This window comes from Buceros rhinoceros, unplaced genomic scaffold (genome assembly GCF_000710305.1).
Source record: "Buceros rhinoceros silvestris isolate BGI_N320 unplaced genomic scaffold, ASM71030v1 scaffold1988, whole genome shotgun sequence".
Taxonomy (NCBI): domain Eukaryota; kingdom Metazoa; phylum Chordata; class Aves; order Bucerotiformes; family Bucerotidae; genus Buceros; species Buceros rhinoceros.
The window spans coordinates 9,633-36,456 of NW_010426143.1; the positions used below are offsets into that span (position 1 = coordinate 9,633).

Genomic DNA, 26,824 nt, shown 5'->3' on the forward strand with positions numbered 1-26,824 from the left:
GTGTTGGTTTTTTTTTTTAATTATAATTATTGTTTTGGGTTTTTTTTGCATGTGTGTGTTTTTCCCAATGAAAAATACAGATTGTCGGTGTAAATAGATAAAATTTGGTGTCCTTTATATAGCTGATGTGGATATCTGCAGGCTGGCTTACGAACCAACAAAAGGGAATACTGTCATTATAGATAAGTAGGTTGTGTGCTGTCCTGTAACATACATAAATTACCTAACTGTAGAAAACTCGCATGCAATTCCATGTATTTGGAGCAAATCAGATATTCTAGGTCTTAAGTACAAAAAAATAGTTAAGAATGTCCTGAACCCAACGATCTCTGTTGTTCCAAGAAAGGTTCACTATTGGTCATTAAAGGTTTTCCCATACTCTCCTGTAATGCCTTTGCCTCTTTCAAATAAATAAATATTTTTAAAGAGAATTACAGGTTTCATCATCATCATTAGTAACTTTGAAAGTTTGTCTCCCAGTACGTGCAACCCCCAGTCTCTCATCAGTAGACTCAACATCGCATTGTATGTAGCAAAGGTTATTCCAGTGAAGCTTATTTATGGTAAACACAGCCTCTTTCTTCCACAGGAACTCATTTTCTCCCATCCTCCAAACCATAACAGATGTCAGACCAAGACTGCATTTTCAAAGGAGTAGAAGGGCATCAGCTATCCTTGAATTTCAGTATGATGAGGATCAAACACTCCTGTGCTCCATGGAAAATTTTTGCCCACATTCATAACACGAAATCCGGGGGGAGCCGGTGATGGGTTATCCCCTTACTGCCAAACAGACGGTTTCCTTTGCCAAAGCCACATCTGCTTTTAGAGGAGGGAGATGGGATGACACTTGGTCTGATCTGGGATTGCCATTTCTTATGCTTCTTCTCCTGCTCCCCGTGGCAATTTGGGAGTTTCCAACAGGCACCAGTTTCGTTCCTCCACAGTCATGCAGGGTAAGCTGGGTGAGCATGCGGGATTACAATGCTCTTCATAAATCTCTCTCTTTTAAACAGAAAAAATGTCCCCGCAGGCAGGATTCTCAACCCCTGCCACTTCACAGCAGGAGGATGAAGAACAAGTTAGTAGACGCATGATGGCCAAGAGGGTGAAAATCATTGCAGAACTCATGCAGACGGAGAAAGACTATATCAGCGACCTGGATCTCTGCATCAAGGAAGTGATTCATCCCCTGCGAAACAAGCAGGTGAGCACTGGGCGTGGAGAATGTCAAGGTCTCAACTCACGCATGTTCTACTTGCAGATAATTTTAACGTGAGCGCGAGTGTCAGTACAAGAGTGATGTGCCAGGAGTGGGTCCGGAGCTAGCTTTCCAGAAAGGGATGTGCCAGGGCTTTAACAAAGAGAGCAGGAAGTCACATGTGCTCCTGCCTCTTGCACTACAATTGCATAAAGCCTTCACCAAGGTACTTGGCCAGAGGGCAGCTTGGTTGCTATATCCTGGGTCTTGGGCTGCAATAGCAGCTTTCAGCTTTCCATGCTGCTCTGTAATTTTAACCCCTGGTATATGTCCTGGCAGACCTTTACTGGTGCCTCCAAAAGCAGTAAAAAACAATAAACCCAAGTATTTTCTATGATAACAACCTGCAATGGCATGAACCTCCCCATCAAAGTTAAATTTAGTTGTAAAGAGAACTTTATTCAGCCTTTTAGACAGTTGTAGTGGAGAAATACCATTCCTGACAGACTAGTGAGCACTTCAGAAATTCACATTCTACACAGAAAAGGTACATGTAAGAAGGAAGGCTCATAAACTATCTTTCAGGCAAAAGATCTTACTAGGCCAACGATACCCATTTTCTTTTTCAGCTGAGATTTCAAAGAGCACCTGTTCCTCAACATTATTTCAATTTGTAGAAAAACTGTGCAGCTGAAGGATGGGAATACAAGAGGTCGTCCAGAGAAAGATTCGTATTTGTGGGGCCTGCAACACAACATTCAGAGAGACTGCACAAATGATTACCTTCTGCTAATACAGAACAAAACCAGACCTTAAACCAAGTATCCTGTATGTAGGGTTTCTTAGGAAATCAGTTACAAAATACAACTGCAGAGGCCAATGTGTCTTTAGATGACATTGGCACTGCCTCTTCGGGAAACAATGTGGTCAGCTGAAGCCTGTGCTGTATAAGCTCCTGCAGGACCTTTTTTCTTTCTTAAAACTCTATCAGAGTTTGTTCCAATCCATTTTCAGAAGAGCTGGCATCTGCTGGTACAACTTTAAGGAGTTCTTGATTCCTTTTTCCTCTTCACTTGTTCATCCACTTAGAAGCAGTCTCCACTTTCTCCCTCTGCAGCCTGGCCAGCAACGAGCAAAAGCATTCCCTGTTTGAACTTGCTGAAATTTTTGACAAGTGAGCTGTATTCCATTGCACTTTTCCAGCCAGCTAAAAACACACATTTTGATTCTGTCCTTTGTCACTTGTACAAGTGTCCATGCACAGAGTAGCTCCAAATACCATGCAGGCATTATACTGTAGTGGAGGTCAGAAGTCCTATGCCAGATGCATACTGGAAAAATAATTTAGAGATTATAACCTCTGCATTTTTGAAAGGCTTTCAAGAATGTTATATGGTTTAAGTCTAGTTCTCAGATAAACTACCATACTGGAAGTTTGTAATGTGTTTAGAAAAGGACAGCATTTAGAAAAGTGATCTAGCAGTGAATCTGTGTCATATTTCCAGATGAACAAAACATGTTTTAGCCCCTATAATACTTACAAAGAAATTAACTGCATTAGTACTGAAGGTATATTTCTGATTCTGTTACAATAGCATTCAATTTGATCCTCCTGGCATCTGGTAAGCTGCTTTGTAAATCAGCAACTCTACCAAGTCAGCAGTTCTGTTTCTAATGGAGAGATCTGTTCAGAGGTTATCAATATGAATGTTGAAATCAGTCTTGCCTTTGTTCTCTGTATTAGCACTTTACCACTGGCTATCTCCAATTGTCTCCAAATACCGCTCTGCAGATCAAGTAAATAAATAACTACTGCATGAAAAGCATGTCCTGGAAATTTCTTACTTGCTCCAAAATGAGCAGGGACACAGAACCAAATTGTCTGTTGGTGTAGATGGAGGCAGTTCATTGAGGTCAATGTTGTGTGCCCAGGCTCTGCAGGAAGCTCTTCAGGTTATAGTAACAACCAAAATTGTAAATGTGTTTGTTTCAGTGGAAATTATATGATCTTGATTGCATTTTTAGATTTTTAAGAAAACTAACTTAAAATGGTACCACCATCCGGAAGTCTTTGTACCTGGTAGTTGGCACCAGAGTGCCAAGGTCTCAGTTTATATAGTGGTCTCTGTTAGCAGCTAGTAATCAGGGAATCAAATCCACTGTCAACTCTTCTCTTCCTCGGTGGGAAAGTAAACAAACATTTTAAAGCCAACTAAAGATCTTTTATTTTTTCAGATTATAATATTTATTTCCTTCCTAGGTAAACACTTTCAGATTAGGAATAGTTCAAAATAAGGTTAAAAGCTTTTGATAACATGCCCTTTGTTAACTGTGTCAACCATATTACACTAATCTGAAAACTGTATATGTGTCCTTGAAGTCACAAGGAGGATGTTTATACGAGATTTTGCAGAAGTGGTGCTTCCTGGAGTATTGAACGCTCCGGGCATAGCAAGAGGAGGTCTGTAATACACAATGTCCTTCTTTATCCTTTGTCAGTAGCTGCTTAATATTTGTATTCCATCAGATTGCTCGCTTTGACGTGGATGGCTTGTTTAGCAACATTGAATTGGTCCATCAAGTATCAGCCAAACTGTTGTCATTGTTGAAAGAAGCCACGACAGATGTGGAACCACCCATGCAAATAATCGGTATGTTTACTGTCCTCTTGAGTTCTACAAAGCTACGTGAAAGAATAAACATAACGCTTTCCTGTCCTCTACACTCATCAGACTTAACCGGTACCAATCCCAGAGGCTAACGGGCTACAAGCTGTCCATAACGACCCAGGAAATATGACACGTGAAACCTGTCCAGTTTCTCTACTGTGCTTGTGTGATCCTGATGCTCTTTTTTCCATCCAAATGGATGTTGAGGGGGAGGAGGGAAGGAGAGGGTTTAGCACAAATAAAAACTGCAGCACTGACTTATGCCACATGCTGATAATATCTTTTTCGTCTAGTTTGATATTACCTGCCGACCTCTGCTCACGCCTACACCAGCTCTTCTATTGCATGCTCATAATTGTGCCATTCAAGAAAAGAATCAAAAACGATGGGAATAATAAACATGTCACAACCCACCCCCACCCCCCCAACTTTTGTAAACATTTATCTACTGGTGATAAAGGTCATTTAAGAGGTGGTTAAATGTGCTTAACATGGCCAGTAAAGGCAAGAAAGCTGTAACTGATACAAAGTTTGTGGGAATCTGTGCAGGAATGTCTGTAGGGATCATGGGTATTTTCAGCAAACAGGTTGGCCCCTGGATGTCACAACAGTCACATGTTCTGCAGATCAGGCCATGAATGTTAAGGCTGTGATTTATTCATCTGACATTCTGGCACAGCTGGAGAGGTTTAAGATGTTACCACTCATCACCTCTCCCATAACTGCTTCTTCCATGCAAAGGCAGTAGGTGATTCACCTTAAGGGGTCAGGTGAGAATTCTCAGTTTGCTTCAGTGCAGTCAGCTGGTTTAGTTTAAAAAACTTCCAGCCATAATTCAGAGGTCAGAGAGGCTCTTTCTTCCCTAAGCTGACCACATATCACAGGTAATGTATCATAGAAAGGACCCCTCTTCTTGCAAATAACGGGGTAAAAAAATTAGGAGTTGCTGTTTGACTAAGAAACATGATTTTAAAGCGTATGAGGCTTGGGAAAGGTATTAATTGTAGCACGTTTCAACCTGGTTTGCCAAGGCAACAGCTTAACGTAGTTTGATGCAACTGTGTTGTTTGGCAGTATTTTAATAAGAGTGCATCACGATGAGTCATACCCTTAATAAGCAATGTTCTCTTCCAGCAGGAAGTGCCTTTCTCACAGCTAAGAGAATCATCCTTTTAGTTCCCTGCCACATCCAGAAGTAAAGACAAACAATTTCACCCCTCTGTTAGGGTGTATTTCTCCAGAATCAAAGAACCATGAAAATGTATGGGATTGTGGATCACAGAGTTGGCTAATTTATGGCAGGAATGAGAGATGTTCTTCCAAAGGCTGAGACAAATGCAGAGAGAATAATTGCATCACTATATGCAATAAGTTAGTAGGTTTGTCATCCTACAAAAGTACAGCAAGGTGATAATTTTGTTTTCAGGATCTTCAAAATCACTCTAAAGGTTGCTAAAGCCAGTCTATAGAAAAAGCAGGCTGATGATGTTTAACACACCCATCATATTATATTATATTTGTGGTATTTAAACATCTTGCAGTGAAATATCTTACTTTGGAAGGCAACCCGGTCATGGTGAGGTTGAGGAGAACCGCTCGTTCACAGGTTTGGAACCAAAACAATGTGGTTGTTCCTACTGAAGTCTTATTTTAGTCTGTGTTCTCTACACCTTATGCTAAGTCCACACTGACAAGCAGTAATGCCCAGTAGGAGCAGACTTGTAGAGGGAAACAGTTGCTGCTAAGGACCTGGTATCCATACTGCACATTTCAAGAGGTCTTACTTCAGACTGGTTGTAGCCTGTGCCTGTGGATTGAGAGATGCCCTTCACGGCTGGACTGTGTAAGATACACCATTGGAGTGCGTCTTCTAGTAATTACCATCCTCAGAGTGATCCAGTTTGTGCATCTGTGACTGCTCCACCACATAGCCAAGGCACGGGAGATGAAGGCTACTGAGAGATTGGCTTCAAAAGCCCTCTCCGAATCTGAGCTAAAATGCTAATGCAGACGGACTTTTTGTGGTGCTTGGTCTTCTGATGCTAAATGCCACTGAGGCTAACACCCTTTCTACTTCTGTCCTGTATTTTTTCTCCTCTCTGTTCTGGAGACTGTATACAGAAAAATATGAAGACTTAGTAACCTTACCCTGTCTTTAGGTGTTAGACCTCTGCCTCCTCCCTCTCCCATGGCTGTCTGCTCAGGAAGCACCACTAAAAGCCCCGGGGAGAAACTGTTTCTGTGGCTCAAGCCTTACTCCTAGGATTTTCTGTTTGAGACTGATGACCACTACACAGAGGCATCAGGCAGATTCGCATCTGTCAGAGTGTGCTAAAGACTCTGTATTTTTAAAGCTATGTCCAAATACAGTGTGGTTTTGGTCCATAAAGCAAACTCCCACAGTGATATGCCTGAAGCTCGTCTGATTTGGTCCATATGGCTCAGAAACGAGAAGGGGTTTAGGCTTAAGAAATCCGTCTGCTTTTAAAAGGCCCCATCCATGAAATCAGCACATAATTTTTCTCATCATTGAGCATCAGTGAAAGTATCTGTCATTGCGACACAATACATCAGTGAAGAGATCATGCTCATCTCCTTCATTCTGGAGAAAAGCATGATAATTTCTAGCCTCTCGTATATGCTGAAATGAGCTGTAAGTCTACAGCTTGCATTTTTTCTACTGAAAACATAACCTCATTAGGGGGCTTAGCATAGTATCGGCTGAGCTGAGCACTTGGAGCTTCACTTAAAATTAGTGAAAAATGTGAAAGCTCAGCATCTCTGAGAATCAAGCGCCAAGGAAGCAGCATCAAGAGAAAGCTTGCTGAAGTTTCCCCTTGCAGTGCTGGCTGATAAAGGCCTGTATAGAGAGTTAATGGAAAAGTCAGGATGCTATGTGCGCTGGTAGCCACCAGCGTTAGCGTTAAGCACAAGACAGAGAAGACGGACAGCTAAAGAGCTTTTAACTATAGGACGCTAGTGCTTTTCTGACTGTGGCCTTAGAGTAACTAAAATGAACTTGTGTGGTCTTCGCTCATCATTGTTGTTCCCTTATTTGCACCTTGAAACCAACACGAATTAGACAGCTCAGTTAACCTTCACTGCTAGGGGAAAAAATCCAGAGCTGTGTTACTGTGGTAACTGAATCATTTTTCACTTTCAGACGGAGCAGTTCAATGCAGTGCATTATGAAACAGCCCACTCTGGTCAGGATGAAACGTGCAGGATGCCTGACAGCTTGGTGCTCAGTCTGTGAATGAATAGAGAGCTCCCAATTCATGTGTTTGGCTTTTAATTTTAATAATCATTTCTGTAACTCAACGAGAGTGTTTATAAAACATTGGACTGGTTGCCACATAGATGTAATTTTGAGTAAATGCCCAAGACAGGAATTTTCACTGTTGCTGTTGTTTATTATATGCATTTCCAGGGATGCTGATCAGGGCACTGCTGCTTAAGGGTGTAAGAACGGAATGATATCTCAGCAGAAGAGATGAAGCATGCCTTCTCTGCTTGGATAATATTTCTTACATACATAGAAACCAACGCAGGAATTTTAGGCTGAGAGAATTAAGCGCCAGAATTAAATGGGAAACCGGTGCAGGACAACTTTAGTGCCTCTAAAATTCCCAACTGTTCTTTGGGGGAAAATGGTGGTGTAGAGGACTGGAAATGGAAATGTTTTCCCCCTTCAGTTGTGTATAAAACTAAATACTCTATAAAATTGGCTGTAATCCAGGGTGGTTTCATTTAAGAAGGGGAGGGGTAGAGGTTGTTCCTCTGTCATATGAAGAAAAATCTCTATTCTAGGCCATAACAATTGCCATTTCAAGATTTTTGCAAAACAGATAAAACAGCTAATGGGAGATTTTTCCTGTTATAACCCATTTAAGTCCATATTCACTTGAAAAAAGGCAAAAGGAAAATTAACAGGCTTACCTTCATACCTCCTGCCAGCCCATGACACAAAAATGATCTCCTCTTGGCAGATAAGCTCTCCTATGTGGTTTCCACTGAAGGGGCATTAAGCTGGGGCAGTGAATCAGGGGGTGGTGTATGAAGGGCTGTGAGGTGTAGAGATTTCATGCCTTTTCCTGAGGGAATTTTTGTGCATTAACACTGATATAATGGTGCCTGGCTATGACAAAGATGAGCAGCTGAGAAATACATGTAATAAATAATGCACATAAACATGCAAGATCGTTTCTAAGGGAAGTAAAGTGGAAGCCAGCCTTTTTAGCTCACGGCTAATGTGGTAGAATAATAAAACTCCTTCTGAGATGCTGTTGTCTGGCTTGACATGCTTTCTTTTTCTCCTTAACAGGGGAAGTGTTCTTGCAGATTAAAGGCCCACTAGAAGACACATATAAGATCTACTGCTATCGCCATGATGATGCACACACCATGCTGGAATCCTATGAAAAGGATGAAGAACTGAAGCAGCATTTAAGACACTGTGTACAGTCCTTAAAGTAAGATCTTTTCAAATGATGATTTCCGTCCATAGTCAGTTGCCTGGCAGGGAACATTTTAAATGGATGGAGATGAAAGGTCCCCTGTAAATCCAGAGTTTTATGAGGCTTGCTGGGAGCTCTGGCTTATGCTGCTTTCATGAAAAGATGACAAGCCAGGGGCCATGATTAGATTTCTTCTTCTTTAAGATGGTCAAAAATAGCACAAGAAAGGTTGCTCTTCCCTTAGCTTCAGTGCCCCATACTGGCAAAAAAAGTGCTGCATCATATCATGGGCTATTGGGAACACCTTGCCTAGCTCCCAGGAATCTTGCTGCCCCCATCTTCAGCAGTTCTGTTGCTTGAATTAGAATAGCCTGTAATGGAGCTATTCCCATGCACTGGTGTTTCTACCTTCCTGTTGCAAGGCCCCAGGAATCTGGAGTGGCTGAGTGGTGCTGGACACTTTATGACGGGGGTGTTAGAGAGCGACCATTGTTGGAGCAAGCTGCCAGGTCCCACCAGTGGAAGGTGCTTTGTGCTGTTGGCTCTAGCGCCAGCCCCTCTGGGAAATGTCTGGGGATGCTGCAGAATGACGGATCCATCTTTCCTCCAGTGCAGCTTCCTCTGCAGCCAGTCACGGGAACCAGCCCATGCACTCCATGGAGAGTGCTTCTCTTCCCACCCATAAATCCCCTTGTCCCTGCACTTTTCCAAAAGCACCACGCAGAGGTCTCGGGAGGGAATGCACTATGGTCTTTCAGATCAAAGGTCTAGCTGCAGCTGCAGTAAAGGCCCACGCTGTATGCTTGTAGGAGAGATGTAAAGCTATCATAAATAATGGCGTGTATATCAGCAACAGGTATTTCAAACACACCCCAGTTAGTGATCAGTCTGCAGAGATGTGTTAAGACTTAGGAGACAGGAAGTATGTCCAAGTGAATCTGGAAAGGGTGGTGGAGGAAAATATTAATAACATTAAAAGAGAAATGTTCACTCTGAAGACAGGTTATGTTGATACTAAGGCTTATTTTGTGCAACATGTTCAGTTATTAAATACATAACGAAGTATATGTGCAGGGTACTTAGTTTTTTAGCTACTCTGGAAGTTGAAGGAAATAGATTTTCACCTAAACTCAGGCTTTTGGGCTAAAGGATGGCTAAGTATCTCGCTAAGGTGGTTGCCCATACCTACATTCTTTTCTGGCTAATCAAGAGAAGCTGCTACTGTCATTCATTCATCCCTGCTGCTGAGGCAAGGGGACATGGAAGGAAATAAAGATAAAAGATAACGTCTGCATATGCGCTAGGGTGGATGAGCTAGCAAGAGGAGCTCCTGTTCCAACATCACAGCTGGGATTTGTGAAGAGAAACGGTATTTTGTGCTGAGCCACCGTAGCCTTTGCTAGCAGGAAGTGACAAAGCCTTCCTTACAATGAAGCTTTGTTTTGTCTTGTTCTTTCCTGATCAGCCTTTAACCAGGAACCAACAAAAAAAGCACTGGTGCATGTATACTACCTCGTGGTTTTCCCCCAGTGCATAAAGATTGCAGCAAATTCAAATATTAAGACCTGAAAGTGCACACTCAAATGCAGAGCTGTGGTCACCTAAACCTGTTACTACTGATTGCAGAGTACTTGCCTTAGGAAGAAAATTATGCAGCAATTTTACCAAATAAGTTATATTTTTACCAGTAAGTTATAGGTTGTTTTCCATTGTGAGATGTAATAAATGCAGAGGCTGGTGACAACTAATCTTGAAAAATGTTTACTTCTTCAATATTTTTTTTTCCTTGGAAAGAATATTGTTCCTTTTTTTCTGTTTTAGAATTAAAATGAGCTAACATTACCAGGGGCTTTTGTTCCTCAGCTGAGTAATATCTGCCATCTGAAAAACGACTTCTATATCCGTAGTGATTTGAGAGTGGTACTCTGCGTAGCTGTACTGACAAATCAGATTTAATTAGCCATGCTGAGATTCCTATTCCTCCTGTTGACTGAAGAGGAGAAATTCATCCCAAAATGTAGGTGTCTGCCTTGAAGACGTGTGCAAATCCAAATTATGTAGAGTCTCCTGTTTCAGCAGCGATTATGCAAACTGGGGATGTTGTTTGCTAGCTTAGCCAAGGAAATGCAGCTGGGAAAAATGAAAGGAAGCTGGCAACTACCTGCTCTGCTTTCAGCCTGAAGTAGTTTGGTCAACTATTACAGGGGCAGAGGGACATCATAAGCATGCAAAGTGCTGACAGTGCAGAAGCAATGAAAGCACCAGCTTCCAGATGCTCAGTTAGGCACCAATGGGCAAAGAGGTAAGAGAGGAGGCAGTCAAAAAGCAGTGGCTGATGTAATGCCAGGAAAGCCTTCCGCATGGATGGAGTGACACTTTGGTTCCCTTGCAGTTGAGTGAAATAATACCGTGAGGAAAATACTCTATGTGCATGTTTGCATGTTTCTAAACTACAATTGTATGTCCCTGCTGCTTTCAGCATATGTATCAACACCATCCTACTCCGAAGAGGTTTCAGCTGACGTGTAACCTCCAAAAAGCAGCTTCATTGATTCTGCATGCTAAAAAGCTGAAATGTATTCTTGATCATTTAGAAATACATTTCTATTTATAAAGAGTAGACAGGAATGTATGTAGAGTAAGACATGTTCGATTTTACTTTTTGTGTTAAGGACTTGATGTTACTTAGTGTTGTCAGCACAGTGACCCAAACTTCCTTCTCTGTCAGTATTAGGATGAGGCTAGGTCTTAGGGCCAAAGAACAATCCTTTCTCATTCGGAGCTGTCCTTTCAAAAAGGGATAGGGCCAGATTCACGGGTACCCTCTGGCTGTTTCCTGCAGTTCTGCTGACACATAGCGCCTATAAACCTAAGATAACTGGCCAGTTACGGCTGCTCTGTGTCACTGAAGTGTAACTGAGAATCTGGCTCCTGATCTGTATAAATCCGTTTAGGAGGAATCTAATATGCGGCTTTTTTTCTTCTCTTTTGCAGGAAGATATACGAGGAAGAGTAAGTACTATGCCTTTCTTACATGTAAAATAATCTTAAAAATACCTTTAATTTATCTTCAGTATGCTTAAAACTGTACATGTGGAAAGTTAAAGAACACAAGCCTTTCGTGTCAGTACAACCCATAGATTTTTCCAGGACATACATGATGTTCCCTCTGACAGTGGCTGGAAGAACACCAGAAAAGAACAAGCTCATTGCAACACTTTGCCAGAACACTCACCCAGCCACCGGTAACTTGTGGTTAAGAGACTTCTATGCCAAATGTGACATCTTTCAAAGGTTATAAAGGAGAATCTATCAGAGCTGCAGTTTCTGGCCATCAGGCAGGTTGGGATCACTGAAATGCAGTATCTCCTGAAGTTACCTGCAGGGAGAGGTCAGAGGAGCGGTTAGCTGAACCGAAGAAAATGATTACAATCCTTGACAGAAATGTTAAGAGAAAGAAAAGGAGCAAGTGTGCTTTATATTGTAAAGTCAGAGAATTTGTTAGTCGATCACGTCATGAAGTAGATTAAAATACACCTTGAAGGATTTGCATGATGAAATTCTACAGTTGGGGTTTTCAAGCTTTAATCTATGCTAGGAAATAGTTTTTCTGCATTTTGTTTTGATAAGGGACATCTTGTGTACTCCTGTCTCCCAGTCAGTGGGGCTCCAAGAGGAACAAAATAGTCAGAGAGGCACAAGAAGATCACGTGAGACAGGAACACATAGAGAAATAGCACAAGACTGGCTGTTTTTCTTGCATAACGCTATTAAGAAATTAATGCCTAGTTTTCTCTTTCAATCAGTTTCCAGTGGAGTGTAGTATACAACTCTCTTTCTGAGTGGTTCTTACAAAGCTGTGCAGAATGCAATGAACCAGGTTTAGCCGCGGGACCTTTCCTGAGCTTGGTTATCTCCCAAAGTGTGGTGGCATCTGCCTTCCTCGCTGGCTGGCAGGGCGCTCAGAAAGGCCATCACCTGCAACTCAGCTTAGAGGCGAGAGAGGCTCAGCAGCCCTTGAGCAGGACCGCACCCAAAAATCTGGTTAACGTTGAACTGGAAAATACAGCATAGCTCACGCCAAACCGTTTGCAATGTTGCCGCTCCCAGATTGCTTTCGTTCAAGTATGATCAAGAAAACAATTAACATAAATACCAGACAGCGCTGCCCTTTGCGAGCAGCTCAGTGGGTTAAATTCTGCTTGGCTTAACAACTGCGCAGCCTCCGTGAATTCCCTGGGTTTGCATGAGAGTCTTAGGGCACAATGAATTATTTGCCCTACGTGTCTTGCGCTAAAATGAACTCGTGCACAGTAAACCACGAAGCCTGAGACTTTAAGTTGCGCCACAGCCTATGCTGCCTACACACCATTTCAAAGCTGAACGTGCCATCGGCCTCAGCCCTGCTGTACCATCCTGGCTGTCGTGTGTGTGCCACTGGCCCTAGTTGCTGGGTAATGAGAGCTAAGGAAGCTAAATCTTGAATCACCTGGCTTTGCATAGCTCGCCACCACCTGTTTTTTAAACAGGTGGGAATCTCTCTGCACTTGACTTTGTTTTGCTGGGAGAAGGGACGAAGTGTATTCGGTGAAGCTCAGTGCAGTTAAACCAGATGCATTTATTGCAGAACTACAGAAATAATTTGCGATGAGATTAATACAGCTACATATGACCTAAATACTTGCTAAATTCACAATAACATAGGGACAAGACTGAAGAAGCATCACAAATGAATTATCAACTTAATTTTCTGCACAATAGATGTCACAAGACATTACTTGCCTCTTTCGGTTGGTCGCATGGCGTCTGTGTCCTGCCCCGCAGCCGGGTGCGTCCTAACAGGGTGCGTTGCAAATGGGACTCATCCAGAGAGAGTGGCTATCATCAGCTAATCTTGCTGGGGAGAATTAGATGAGCTGAACTTTGTGGCATTTAGTGCCCCAGGGAGTCATTATCTTATAACAAACCTACTATCTCTTCAACCATATTGCAAGACTGTGTCATGCAGATATGCGAACAGAGGGCTGTTTATCACTTGGGCAGCTGTCCAAAGCACAACTATATAAAGAGAAGACACTTGAAGATTTTTCCATTCATGAGGCAGCTTTTATAGATTTGCATTCATGGGGCTTTTCAGAGAAAACAATAACAATTTAAGATTTTTTTTTTTTCATTATTGCCGCCAGAAGCTGAAAGAAGGGAAAATAGCTCTCTATATTTAATGTAGGATACAGGGGAAATGAGGGGGATTGAAATGATGAGAAGGTTTGAGGACATCAAGAAGCCTTAAAAGGCATCTACTGTTAATTTTTTTTTCATGCAGAACTTTTTTACAGATAATGCCTGTGCAAGAGAGATGGTTTAAATATGCAGATGTCTCTTCTCAAAGGCATTCAAATTGTTAGTTAATTAGTCAGCAGTAAGGATTGGCTCTTGTTCTTTTTGTACATATAAAAGTGGGAATGAAAGCTTCCCCCCCCACCCCTTTTACTTTTTCTGCTGCAAAATACAATAGATGTCAGCCTGCAAAACCAAGTGGCTGTTCCCTGGTTTTTGTGCTTTCCTTTTACATTGTGTTATTCCATCCTTCCACACGCAGAAGTCTTTCTTTGCCTAGCATTAACTCTTGCACAGTTAAAACACATCTGACATTTAAACGTCAAACAACCTTTTCCCCTCCAAAGTAGCCTCTTCAGGCATGCAAATGGAAAGCTTGATCTGCTTTACTGCCTTCACACTGTTAGCAACAGCTCACGCTCAGTTTCAAAGGGAGGTCTGTAAGTCACAGGTAGTTCGTGGCAGCACTGGTGCTAGACCTTCTTTGCTCAGGAGCGCGATGTAACGAGGAGAGACAATGGACATATCCGTCCTGCTGCTGGAGGCTCAGTAGTGGCTGGCCCTGGCCCTCAGGCTCGGTCACCTGCTGTTACCTGCTCTAGGGAGACCTCACGTTTCTACCAGCCACATGGAAGTTGATGAAGGCACGTGTGACTTCGTCCTGTCCTTCCCCATTTTCTTCCGGGCTGTTGTGATGGCCTGCAAACCACACAGCCTCTCCCCTTCAAGCCTAGAGAGTGTTAGCAAAGGCTTTTTTGTCTGGAGTGGAGCCTGAATCCAGGTGGCTGGTAACTCCCTTGCATGGGGGCCAGAGAGCTCCGATGGCCTTGATGATCTGAGCTGCTCAGGTTCCCAGGGAAGCTGCTTTGCTGCCTCTGCTGAGCCAGTGGGGATCGAGCATGGAGCTGCAGACTGTCCCTGTGCCCACGCTGCAAGCTGTAATTTTCCTACCCTCAGCCTTTTGCTACCCTAGGCAGCTGCCTTTTTTGCCTTCGTGTAAGGTGACTTCCAGCAGGTTGGATCAAGCCTGGGTGGACATCCTGCGTGTTCAGCATACCCCCAGGCCAGACCTGGTACCCTTTGGCAGATCAGGCATCATTAGAAATAATCAAGTGTCAGCCAGCAAAGAAAAACAATTGATAAAAGACAGTAAAGCTTAAGGGTCACTGTAGTGAGCTGAGAGGGATTCCGAGAAGGGATGGAGCCGTGAACGGGCATCCCAGTTACTCACAGCAGGGAGATGTTGCAAATTTAAGCCTGAGGGGACAGAGCAGGATGTAATAGCCCCACTTACATGCATTTCTCAACCTTCCTGTTATCTGTTCTTCCACCTACATCTCCCTTCCTGAGTATTGTGGTGTGTAAGTTGTACAACATGCACCCTCAGACTGAGTGGGACAGTGTCGGAGGTACTATTTAAGCAACAGCCTGGTAGGTTGCTGAAAATACAGAACGCGTAGACCTGCTGTGTATTTCTCATTGAGGGGGTGACAGGAGGTTTTTTTTTTTTTAACAATGGTCCCTGTTCCCCTGACAGACGTATCTTATTTTTTGACTTAAGTTGTAATTGCAATTCTATGACTCAGTGCAAAGCACTGTTCTGCTTTTGATATTTTCCGTAGTTGAAAGCTCAACTAAGGATATAAAAGGCAGCAGCTTCAATGACTAGACAGAATTAATAAGTTTTTGTCTTCAAGGAGTTTTTCCTCATGTGAAATTTTTTTTAATATAAATTATAGAGGAAAGCCAAATCTAACAGACATGGGATCCCTGATGATCAAACCAGTGCAACGGGTGATGAAATACCCCTTGTTACTCTGTGAACTCTTGAATTCAACTCCTGCTTCTCACCCTGACCACAAGGCGCTACAGGATGCTCTTTCTGCTATGAAAAACATTAATGTGAACATCAATGAACTCAAAAGGAGGAAAGATTTAGGTAAGAAAAAGGCACACTAAGTTCTTCTGTCTTTTTAGGTTTGGGCTGGCAATTACAAGAGAGGTTTTAACTCCAGTCATATCACTTGAACAGTTTTGGCTGGTGCTACCCTAGTTATGTAATGTGCTGGATTTCAAGATGGTAGTAGATGCCTTAATGTCACTTATCCACAGCCAGCTACACTATCTGACTGGTAACTTCAAAAATATGAAAATGATGAAAGTATTCATGTTATATCCATGTTCGTTGTCCATAATGCAGTTACGAAGACTGATAATAATTAAGATGAGGTAATAGCAATATTTCCTACAGACTTGCCACGTTGAAGCCCTAACTTTCCTCTTCCCAAGGCTAGTGCTGATAACAGAGTTTTCATCATCTCAAGAATTTTCACACAAGATTATGGCAAGTGACATCAAAGTGCCTGTTCTCAAATGGTTTCATATTTGTGTGCCTGTCCCTGTGAAAAGCCCTGCGAATACAGATTATTAGTGTCATGAAATTCTCTGTCTGCAGTGCTGAAATATAAGAGGAATGATGATGATGAAACCCTTAAAGAAAAATTTTCACGACTGAATATCCACTCCATCAGCAAGAAATCCAAGAGGGTCACCAGTCATCTGAAAATACTGACAGGGGGAGAACCTCAGGTACTTACTCATCCAACGGCAGATTTGCATTGACAGTGTCTGTTCTACTTTTGCACTGGGCATTTTTAAAAATATGTTGAAAATGGGAGTTTGTGGTGTAGCTTTTTTCCTGCATCATTTATAAAGTCATTTTCTGACTGTCACAGGAGACAGGAAAAAGCTTTGTGACTGAAATAGAAAATAACGTAATGTGTTTCTCCACCTTTTCCTTTTTTATCTAAGAGTTTCTCAAACTTCTGATCTTCTGCAGAGAGGAAGTGACTGGTAGTTCTGTGAAACTCAGCCTGAGATGAGTGCTTTGTGGATAGACTGGCAATGCTTATTGTCAGTGCTGAGAATATGTGCCGTCTGTCTTGCTTCATATCGTAACATTCAGGTTCTGAACCCACCGAGGAAGATGAGCAACACTTCTGATTAGCAAAGGCTAATCAGGGTTTGCCTCTACGTATGCAAGTGCCTGGAACAGTCAAAACTACCAGAGGTGAAGAACCCTGTGATAAGTCCAATGGATGTGGGCTGGCAAAAAATAAAATGCTTCTTCATATTTTTGAGGTTGTAATTAAAAACCTAGCAGGATAAATGCTTTAAGGAAAGCTTGAATCTAAATCTCAAAGAAAATCAATTACAACTGACCTTGAAAATAATATCCAGTGCGCCTCTCTGCATGAGATGGCTGATTATACAAGGTCACTTGCCTTTCTAGAAGTGAATTTAGAGACAAGTGCTATTTTTTCCTGTTTTGTTTTTTATCAGTGGTTTCCCCCTTTCTCTGATGCAAACCACCCAGACTTATTTTTTCTGTTAGTTTATTCGTACAGTGGAAATTTTTGTATTCAGAATGGGACACCAGCAAGGCTGTAAAATCAGAGAAAAACAGGGAATTAAATTTGTTTATGAGAAGATGTGATTTTCCTTTTTTTTTCTTTAGAAGCTTCGGTTTTATGTTTTCTTGTTTTTGTTTTTTAATTAAGCTTAAAACATTCGAGAACCATTGTAGAATCAGGACACATCTGTTAAAGATTCAGCCCTCTCTCCTGCTCAATTAGACTAAGAAAGTTCCCAACTCACACGCTGTGACCCTTACAGCAAGACCACTGAAAACGAGACTTGAAATATCCCAAATTCCTCAAGTAAAAGGTAGACAGAAATGAACTTATTTTCAGGGTTTTTTCAGCTAGCATAAAAAGGTAGCACAAGCCTAATTCCAGCTGCTGGGGTTTCACGCTGAGGAGCTGGCGTTGCTCTAGAGGTAACAGCTCCACCTACAGCCTGCCTGGGGAAAATCTCCCCATCGCCCACAAACGAACACCCAGGGAAGTAATGCCATGACATAAATCAAAATATCTTACAATTTTCACCATTGTTTCCTCAAATGGAGCAGCAATATACATAAAATGAAGAGTTTTATTGGCACAGGTAGGTGTGTAGCAAATCCACAAGGATTAAAAATTAAATTCTCTGTCATGTCGCCCTGGGCCTTTGACTTTCCTTGGATTAAAACTGGAGCTTGGGAGAATTAGGGACCAGTTTGTTCTGTTTTCAAAGGGAGGAGTTCAGGGAAGGTTTGGAATTTTTCCAGCAGTCCTCTGGATGTTTCTTTCATTAGCCAGGTTCTTTTGGGCTGGCGAAATAAGTGCAAACATCTATTTTAGGTGAAAGATGAAACTTTTAATAAGGAAGAAAAGTTGTTTCGAAGTTTAGAGAAGACTGTGAAGCTGTGCGTGAAGAACATTTCACTCTTCTTGCAACATCTACAGGTGGGTTCAGGCCTTTTTCAAATCTGTGGCCACAAACCGTATCCCTAACCAGTTTAACGCACGTTTCTGCCACTGGCTGGGCAACGCCAAATTTTTGTAAGCAGGCCTGCCTACATCACAGTATTAAGTAAGTAACTGTGTTTCTGCTGCATTACTGAGCCCACGGCAAAGAAGGTGTGAAGTCCACACTTCTGCACCTTCCTCCTCACACACGCAGGCTCTATGGACACCCACGGGTGCGGTGCAGAAATGAAGGTGCTGCATGGTGGCGCAGTTAGGACTTTCAGTCACTGTGTGAAGGCACCATACGGGTCATGCACATCTGCTGCAGTGGAGCACCAACTGTTTCTCTTTAAAAATGGAGGAACTGAGTTGCAGCCACATGAATTAAAAATGTCCTAAAATATACATTTTGGATGTGAAGATTCCTTCCTTTATCCCGTTGATAGGTCGTGCTGAGGGCTAGCGTTAGAGAGTGCTCAAGTGCTGTAAATGTCTTTGCTCTAATCCTCCCCTCTGAAGATGTGAGTTGGCTTATAACTTTCCAACTTTTCTTGCTCATGGACAACTTGCCAACTTTGTAGATAGTGTGAGGCCCTTCAAAGTGTAAATATGACCAAACTGGACACGAAGGTTGTTTGAGAGACAGGTAAGATCAATAGCCAGCTAGCCAGAGCTTATCACAAACACACCTTGTTTGCTTCAGCAAACAGGAGAAGGCCAATGAGCTCAGCCGACAGAGTTCTTGCGGGGAATGGTGCCGACAGTTCCTTAACCAAACGGATGCTCACTTCATTAAGATTAAAATGCAGAGTAAGTGAAATACACCACTGTAGGCCTACTTAGTCCTTCAAAAGAGGCCTTTGAGGGTGCATGGGTCTTGAGCTGGCTTCTTGCTGAAGAGCAGCTATCTGCCAGTGAGGCATTCATTAGGCTGAACTTTAACAACTCGATCTTGAATGGTTTCCATTTAAACAGGACAAAACACAGGAAAATATTATCCCAGTAAACAATCCCACAATGGCTGGAAACTTCACAGAGACACTGCACAGGTGTCAGAGACGGAAAGTATTTCTGATCCCATCAGTATTACTGCAGTATCTGCTTGAGTGAATGCAATACATTAAAACAGATCGCAACACAGTTTCACCTTCCTACCATCTTCCCATTTAGGATTCTACACATCTGGCTGCACAGAATATAACTGGCCTTCAGGAAATCTTGCAAGACAAAGACAACAGAGTCAATGACTGCTTGAAGAAACAGAACAACACTGCAAATCTCTGTGAAGACCTTGTAAGTTTATGCAACGTCCAGTGTTAAACAGCTGTCTGTATGTGTGAGTAAAGAGGTGTGAGTGAGGAAGACTGTGACAGAAAAGAGCAAAAAACCTGAGGAATCTATTGGGAAAGATGAGTGGGCTTTTTAGCTGAGTTTCTGTACGAAATAAGATAAAATTCCATGTAAGTGCACTGTGTTTTCCCTAGAAAAGCTGAAGAAAACTTCTCAAGCTGATTTCCTGGGTTTGAACTAAAATCTTCGTGCTAAATTTGCACGTTCCACCTGAGCTTTAGACAGGAGCAGCAGATCTTTGCTTTGCTACTTTGTTACCAAAGCAGCAAAGTACCTGCAGTTTTAGAGTGACTTTGTGACCTTTGTTGCCCTCATGAACTATTATCTCCTGGAATCACAGATCTGTGCAAATCTCAGCTTTGCTACTTTTCCAGGTAAGTTACTATCCTTCATATAGGGAAACCATGAAACATCTGAATATTGCCAAAGCGATTAAAGAAAAAGGTAATAGTTTTTCAACTAGTCTCTTGCTTTTAGGGTCCAAATGAACTCTAATGCCTGGCTTTACTAAGATAGAGTAAAACATTTCTTCAAAATGGGGCAGGCTGTTTCTTCAAACATCTGCTTAAGCTAGAAAAATTCAGAGGTGGACGTTTTCTTATACTTTCCTAGGTTTATGCTGCCTAAAATAGAGCCATTCAATCCTTTCCAAAACACTGAAAAGAGTCTGCCAAGAAACAGAAGGATCTTTACAGACCACATCCTCCCAGATAATGACAGGGAAGTGAGATGATGTATTTCCTTTCCTTTGAAGTTCCCGCATTTGAAAAGAACCTCAAAAATTAATCTCAATAATCAGAAAGATATTTTCAATGACTTTGCAATGAATGAGTGCATAAAGCGCAGAAGAGTACTCCTCTGTTATAGCAGTGGTGAGTGTCCGGTATGGAAGATGCCCCCATATTCAGAAACATCAGAGGAAAGCAGAAGCAATTCCACAGTAGATGAAACAGAAAACTTCTTTTCAGAAAAGTATTTGTTAGCTCCTGTTGGGTCATGACCCAGCTATTCTGAAGGTCTATGTAATTAAAAAAAAAAACAAACCAGCTTAATTTTACTTGTTTTAACTGGAGGTACAGCTGCTCTTTTATTCTCACATTCAGCCCAACAACTCAATTTGTGTAGAACATTCAAGAGCTCTAATATTATGATGAGCTTCACTCTCAACAAGCCTGTGCTCAATTTGAACGAGTGACTTACAAAAATAATTTCTATTTCATGCAATATTAATCCCTTGAGAAAATTAGAAACTAATGGAAAAGTCTGAGAAAGACTTTGTTTTTCTGCCAGGTGTCTAATTTTGTTGATTACTAGAGATAAAACCAACAAGCATAAAATAATTTAATCAAATCAAATGTTTGTGTTTGCTTAAACAGGAGTTGATTTACAGCTGTTTCCAGGGGAAAAAAAAAAAAGGCAAAACAAAAAGCTTTGATAGCATTTGAGACTGCAAGACTGCCTTTTATCAAGACCTCATTGCTTCTAGTCTGCAGTTTGGCATGGCCTTCCAGTTAAGGAAATCCCAGTTGTACTGGACCGCTTCACTGATCTTTGCCCATTTTTTCCTCAGTGGTAACACACCACGGGCGTGCTACCGCACGCTACCGCAGGCTGCGTGCTCCAAGGGACCATCACCATTACCAGACTCCATATGCTGCAAAACTGCTACCTCTCATTTGCAGTATTATAAAGGAGATTCTAACTCATGCTAGACCCTGCTTGAAGCTGTCTCTGACAGCAATGCTTTGTGAAGAGTAATTAAGATTGCTTGATAAGCTTCCAGCTGGCTTACCCTGTTACTGGGTCGGAAGGACCGTATGTATAAAGTAAGAAGTTGGTCTCTTTTATACATTTCCAGATGGCTCAGCTGGACAAGCTTGTTCTGACTCCTCTCTCAGCACTACAAGCCTTGTTTTCAGGCCCACAGAAGCTCATCCAGAAGCGCTATGACAAGTTGTTGGACTACAACAGTTACCTTCAGAGGCCAACAGGAGAAGAGCTGGACCTGGCAAAGAAAGACTATGAGGCTCTAAATGCACAGTTAGTGGAAGAACTTCAGGTATTCAACAAAGCAGCCAAAAAGATTGTGCTGAACTGCCTGCACTGCTTCATCACCCTCCTCAGGAATATTATGGCTGCAGCACTTCAATCAAATTCTGCTGTGGTGGTGCCTGTTCCAGTACGTATGTTAGAAACAGGTGTAACTCTGTCTTTATTTGTCTTTTTTCTTTCTCTGTGACTTGGCTAGAGTTATGTAGGACACATACCTACAAGCTACTCTGATTTTGTTTGTTCTGCTAAGCACAGTCAGGTTTGGGATGTTTTTTTCCTTCAGTTTCCTTCAGTTCAGCTAAAGTTAAGTTCTGAGCTTGAGTTTTGTCAGGCCTGGACTTTTCACCAAGAATGATCCAGCTGCTGCAGTGACAGCAATGGCAAGAACTTTACAATAAGGCAAAAAGGAGGCAGCTGTTAACATTGCAGTATTTGTTTCTTCGCGTCTACCCTGAGTAGTCCAGAAAACACAGAAACAGAAAATCTAAGAAAGTACATGAACACTCCTGTTGCTGCTAGACCTGCAGATGACTGCAGAAGAGAAGCAGGTTAGAAAATCTGATGGAATAATTTCTATGAAAAGCAAGTTGCTTTTAAACTCAAATATGATGCAGAAGCTCCTGAAGACATCTCTGGGCAGTAAGAAATACCCTTTTTAGATTTTTATTTTTAGGAAGTTCAAATAATTTCACTTATGTAGCCCAAAATACCAAAGCTCTCTGAACTACACAGAATGGCATCAGTTCCTCCACCCTACTCTACTGTTTCTGGGCACTATGATCATTACCTGAAGATTGAAGTTAAGAAATTATTCTTAACTGGTGTGAAAATCCTACAGCATTACAGTTTTGTTGTACTTTTTTCTAGAGGACTTGAACCCCCTGAGAAAAAGCTGCAACGATGCCTTCCACACATCCAAATTCACTCACCCGAACCAGAGCAAGACTCTAGATAGGAAACACATCAAGTGAGGAAATTCTGGAGTATTCCTTTCCATCTAGACTTGAACACAGTACTTCACAGTCAGGAGCAGCTGAAAAATGAAGAAAGCAAGGTCAAGGTCGAAACATAGAGCTGCACTGTTTAATGGGAAAATAAAGGCTTTTCCCACGTGAAGATTTAGCATCCCTGTAATTTGACCATTTCCTGTTTCGAAAGCTGTTGTATCGGGCATTATTTTTTGTGAGGATCTGCCTCTTTTTTTTCTGTTTACATCAGCAAATACATTTGGGGTTAATCACAGGCCAAAAGCACTTACCCAGTGCCACAGACAGAGCTTCAGCTTACCCAGCAATTTTTAACCTGGTGCAGCACCCAGTTGCACAGACAGACAGCTACAGGGTAAACTGCTCCAAGCCTTCCAGCACATTGGCCACTCCCATAGCTGCTAAGACGCACATTTGCATCTGAAAGCAGGTGGCTCAGTAGCAAAAGTGCAAGGCTGTTAATTTTCATCACTGCTTAGAATATCTTTTAATGATTTAACTTAGATTAGTGTGTCTTTTAAATCTAATAGAAATCATTAGAAACTTTCTTTAAGCAAGGACTTTTCTTTCCATCTCCTACCTAGCACTCTACGGACTCTGAAGAAAATAGCAGTAACTTGTCAAAGTTTCCTGACTCCCAGCATTGTGTCCATTAACCCAATTCTGCTCTCTCCAATCTCCTTACCAATTTTTAGATGAGATCTAACCCACCTTTGCGTTTGCAGCTGTCTTCCTCAAGCATCTGTGAAGTGCAGAATCAGTTGATAGAGGAGGTTCACAAGCTGAATTTTGTAAAAGAAAACAGCAGTGCAACCTTTATCGAGAGAAAATTGAGCTTGGAAAAGAAGAAGCCTGTCCCTTCTCCGGTGAGTATCATATATCTGAGTTGTGTATGATCTCTTTGGGAACAAATCCATTTTTATGCCACCCAGAGGGTTTGGGCTTGGTCTCTTCACTAGGATTCTGAATCAGGGTGTTGGAATGAAGCTGTTCCATAGACCAGAAACTTCTGAAAAATTTTCACTTTGTCTTCCTGTTGTTACCTTGAAAATCCGCTTGAAATAATTTCTGATTACGCTTAGGTCTTTAAGCACACGTTAAGTCTAAGGTTGTATACTTACAACTTTGATCACTTCTTTTGTTAAATACGCTTACAGTGCATCTTAGTTTTCTAATTCAGAAGACGTTTTTTCCTCATCCTCAGCGGTGGTTAATTGTACTGGTGTTTACACACATATGCACACACATACACTCCCACAGGAGAAGATTCAGAAAATGCACCAGAAATACTGTGTCCCCCTGGTTCCTAATCTTATCAGACATTTCCAGGGCTTTTAGGAGTCTAGCCTACAGTAAAATAAAAACTCAAGTGCAGATTTACACAGGCTGAGGAAGCTGTAGGATTCCTCTTAGCATCAATAAGGCACATATGCTCTTGCCTATGTTAAGATCTGTGGTATGTTAAGATCACGTTGATGTGCAGCACCTCCCTCCCTGCCCTCTAACCAAACTCTTAGGCTTCCAGCAGTTAACAGCACCTTGCCCTTATTAAGCGAGGTCATCATGGCTTGGCTTCGCGAACAAAGATCTGGGAAGGGCTTTTCCCACGCTCACTGCAAGCGATGAGTGCACCCTTCAGGCCTGCACGGTGGATTTTTTAGGTGAGGTGCAGCGTGCGCGGAACTGGCTCCACCCTTTACACCTGAGGTCCATCTGCCAGGGCCTGGCGAGCTTGGACGGTGACAGCGAAGTCCTCGGGTCGTAGGTTTGGTTAGAGCATCCTTCTCTTAGATGGAGCCTTACAGGGCTAAACGAGCTCCATCTGCGAGGTAGTTTCACAGAAAAAGCAGACTGTTCGGGTACCACCGATTTTTTTGCCTAACACCTTATCATGCAAGTTTTTATGTGACCTTAGCACACCTCAGCTGATTTTTAGATTATGCTTTTTTTCAATTCAAAGATCATTGCTATGGAAAAACAATTAAGCAAGCGACAGTTCACATACAGAACACCAGCTCTTCAAGAGGAGAGGACAGACTAAAAGGTCTTTAATTAGTGAAATTCCTATATTTCTTAAAAATCTGCCCTTTATCGCTCACCTATTATTAGCCATTGGACAGGTCCCTGCTGCATATGCAAAGGAGATTGGGGAACTCCTTGATCCGTGCGTAAAAACGCAGGCTCAGTTGCCACATGCAGCATACACATTTTTCTGCATCCGTGTTGCTCTAGGAATGGTCCCATCAGTGAATAATTTTTTTTTTTTAACTTTTCAGCTTGAGTCCCCACGTCAAACGGAAGGTCACAGGTCCAAGCTGTTGTCTACCTACAGCACAGAACTGCTGTACCAAGCTAAGCGCAAGTGCAATGCCACCCAGGAATTCGATATTGATTTACATGAAGGAGAACTGGTGGCTGTTGTGGAGCAAAAGGACCCCTTCGGAAGTACGAGCAGATGGCTCGTTGACACAGGAAGTAAGTTCTCTGCACAAATATCCCAATAACAGCTTCCCTTTGTGATACTGATTTCTTTTCATTCTGGTCCCATCTGTTTGCCTCTGTCATACTGACAGCTGCATAAAGCGGTTGGTTTTGAAATTGTTTTAGCAGTATTTTGCTGTTTGTTTACTTTCTTTCTTTTTATTCTGGTATCTAGTCCTTAAAGGGTATGTGTATTCCTCCTTCCTGAAGCCTTACAATCCAGCCAAAGCACAGAAGGACGTAGCAGAAAACAGCTTTGGTGATGATGATTTTGATAACATCAGCCTCTTTGTCTCTTCACGGCCCTCTACTGACAGCACCACAAGAAGTCCAGGGCACAAGAAGAGTGACAGCAGCACATCTCTTCATTTCTGCGAAAATCCCACAACTAATGGCACAGAGACTGATGCTTTGCAGGATATGGATGATCAGCATGTAAGTAGGATGCACACTGTGCCCATCTCCTCGTTGTTCCTATTTCAAATCTAGAATTACACTGCTTGTAATCTAAATGGTTTCCTTTTACACTGGAAAAGACAGGCACTAATCAGTCAGTCTGACATGGGAATTTGATACCCTCTGTTCTCTACCTTTCTTAAATAGCTATGAGGTAAGAAAAGATGATCAGTTAAATTGTGAATCACAGTCCCATCTCGCAGAAAACACAGCTGCATTACTGCACCCCAGGTACAACTCCTCAATGGCTGCCTGTGGAGCAGGACCCTGCAGAACAGCTCAGTTTGGGGGATTTTTCCACTTACTGTTGACAAGAAAGCTGTGGCAATGCTGATCAGCAAGACACAGAAGTGATGCCACATTTGAGTAAACGAGCTTTAGGGAAGGTGATTCTCCCTGAGGAAACCTTGTTGGAAAACTCTCCGTCCAATCCAAGGCTGCTTTGTGAGACAGAAACAGGCATTTGGTGTGAGCTGAAAATCTTACCAGGAGCAATAAGATGATGAGGTTTTGGAGCCTGGTTTGTTCCTCCACACGCAGAATTCCCCAGATCCTTCAATTTTACTTTTTATTTTGGCCCCATTCAGTGTAGTCCATCTAGCAATTGCAGACCACATAGTTGCGTACTGGTTTGTATATGTTATTACACATTTTCTGATACAGAATTCTTGCTAACACACAATGACAGGGTAAAATACATCTCTGAATGCTGATTCTGGGTTTTTGTGGCTTTCTTTTTTTAGACCTTCTATGCTGTTTACGCATTCGAAGCAAGAAATGATCAGGAACTCAGTCTTCAGGAGTACCAGAAGGTTAGGATACTTCGTTTTTCTGACCTGAGTGGCAATAAAGAGTGGTGGCTAGCAGAAGCAAAAGGTCAGAAAGGATATGTACCATCTAATTATCTTGGGAAGATGACATACGCTTAGAAAGGCCCACTGAACCAGTTTCTTTGAAGTGAACAAAATAATCATCTATTAAGGTTTGCAGAAAGCAAGGCAAACTCACAAGTGATTGACAGAAGCCGTGGTATCTGGTACAGCACACAGATGATATTGAGAATCTCCACCCGCTTAAAGCCATCACCTTGTCAAGACCCGAGGGAGGAAACGTTTAACAGGAAGACTGATTCTGATTAACATCCTGAAGAGCTTGCTTTTCTATTACCCCATAATTTTCTGTTCTGTCAAAGCGTCCTACATAAAAAGTCAACCTGCAAGTACAAATCACAGCTGAAATTATGTTTTTCTTCCATGATGTTTAGCAAATAATATTCAAGATGAAGACAATTAGCCTTGAAAGAAGGACAAATTCAGTCTTCAGGGATGCTGCAGTTCAGGCTGAATTGTTCCTGAACTGCCATCTCAATGAATATAGACATGTCTTAAAACCTGAGTTTTTTCAACTTAAAACATACCAAATGTGGTGGCGCCAATGACTGGTCCCAGGGAAGAAGGTATCTTTAGTTAAATATGGAAATGGGCGT

At 42.1% G+C, this 26,824-nt stretch overlaps 1 protein-coding gene across 1 annotated transcript in view; it reads left to right on the forward strand.

Annotated features, from left to right (window-relative positions):
* ARHGEF38 (Rho guanine nucleotide exchange factor (GEF) 38) overlaps positions 1–26,267 on the forward strand; it is a gene marked incomplete at its 5' end in the record, with an annotated part of 35,505 nt that extends 9,238 nt beyond the window's left edge. The window contains 13 exons of the mRNA XM_010141354.1: positions 1,017–1,207; positions 3,729–3,852; positions 8,195–8,342; positions 11,322–11,339; positions 15,404–15,603; positions 16,120–16,253; positions 17,906–18,010; positions 19,184–19,306; positions 21,222–21,542; positions 23,127–23,267; positions 24,678–24,876; positions 25,058–25,317; positions 26,082–26,267. Coding sequence (XP_010139656.1) covers positions 1,017–1,207; positions 3,729–3,852; positions 8,195–8,342; positions 11,322–11,339; positions 15,404–15,603; positions 16,120–16,253; positions 17,906–18,010; positions 19,184–19,306; positions 21,222–21,542; positions 23,127–23,267; positions 24,678–24,876; positions 25,058–25,317; positions 26,082–26,267 — 2,150 coding nt within the window. The remainder of the gene's footprint in view (positions 1–1,016; positions 1,208–3,728; positions 3,853–8,194; positions 8,343–11,321; positions 11,340–15,403; positions 15,604–16,119; positions 16,254–17,905; positions 18,011–19,183; positions 19,307–21,221; positions 21,543–23,126; positions 23,268–24,677; positions 24,877–25,057; positions 25,318–26,081) is intronic.
* Between the last annotated feature and the right edge of the window lie 557 nt (positions 26,268–26,824).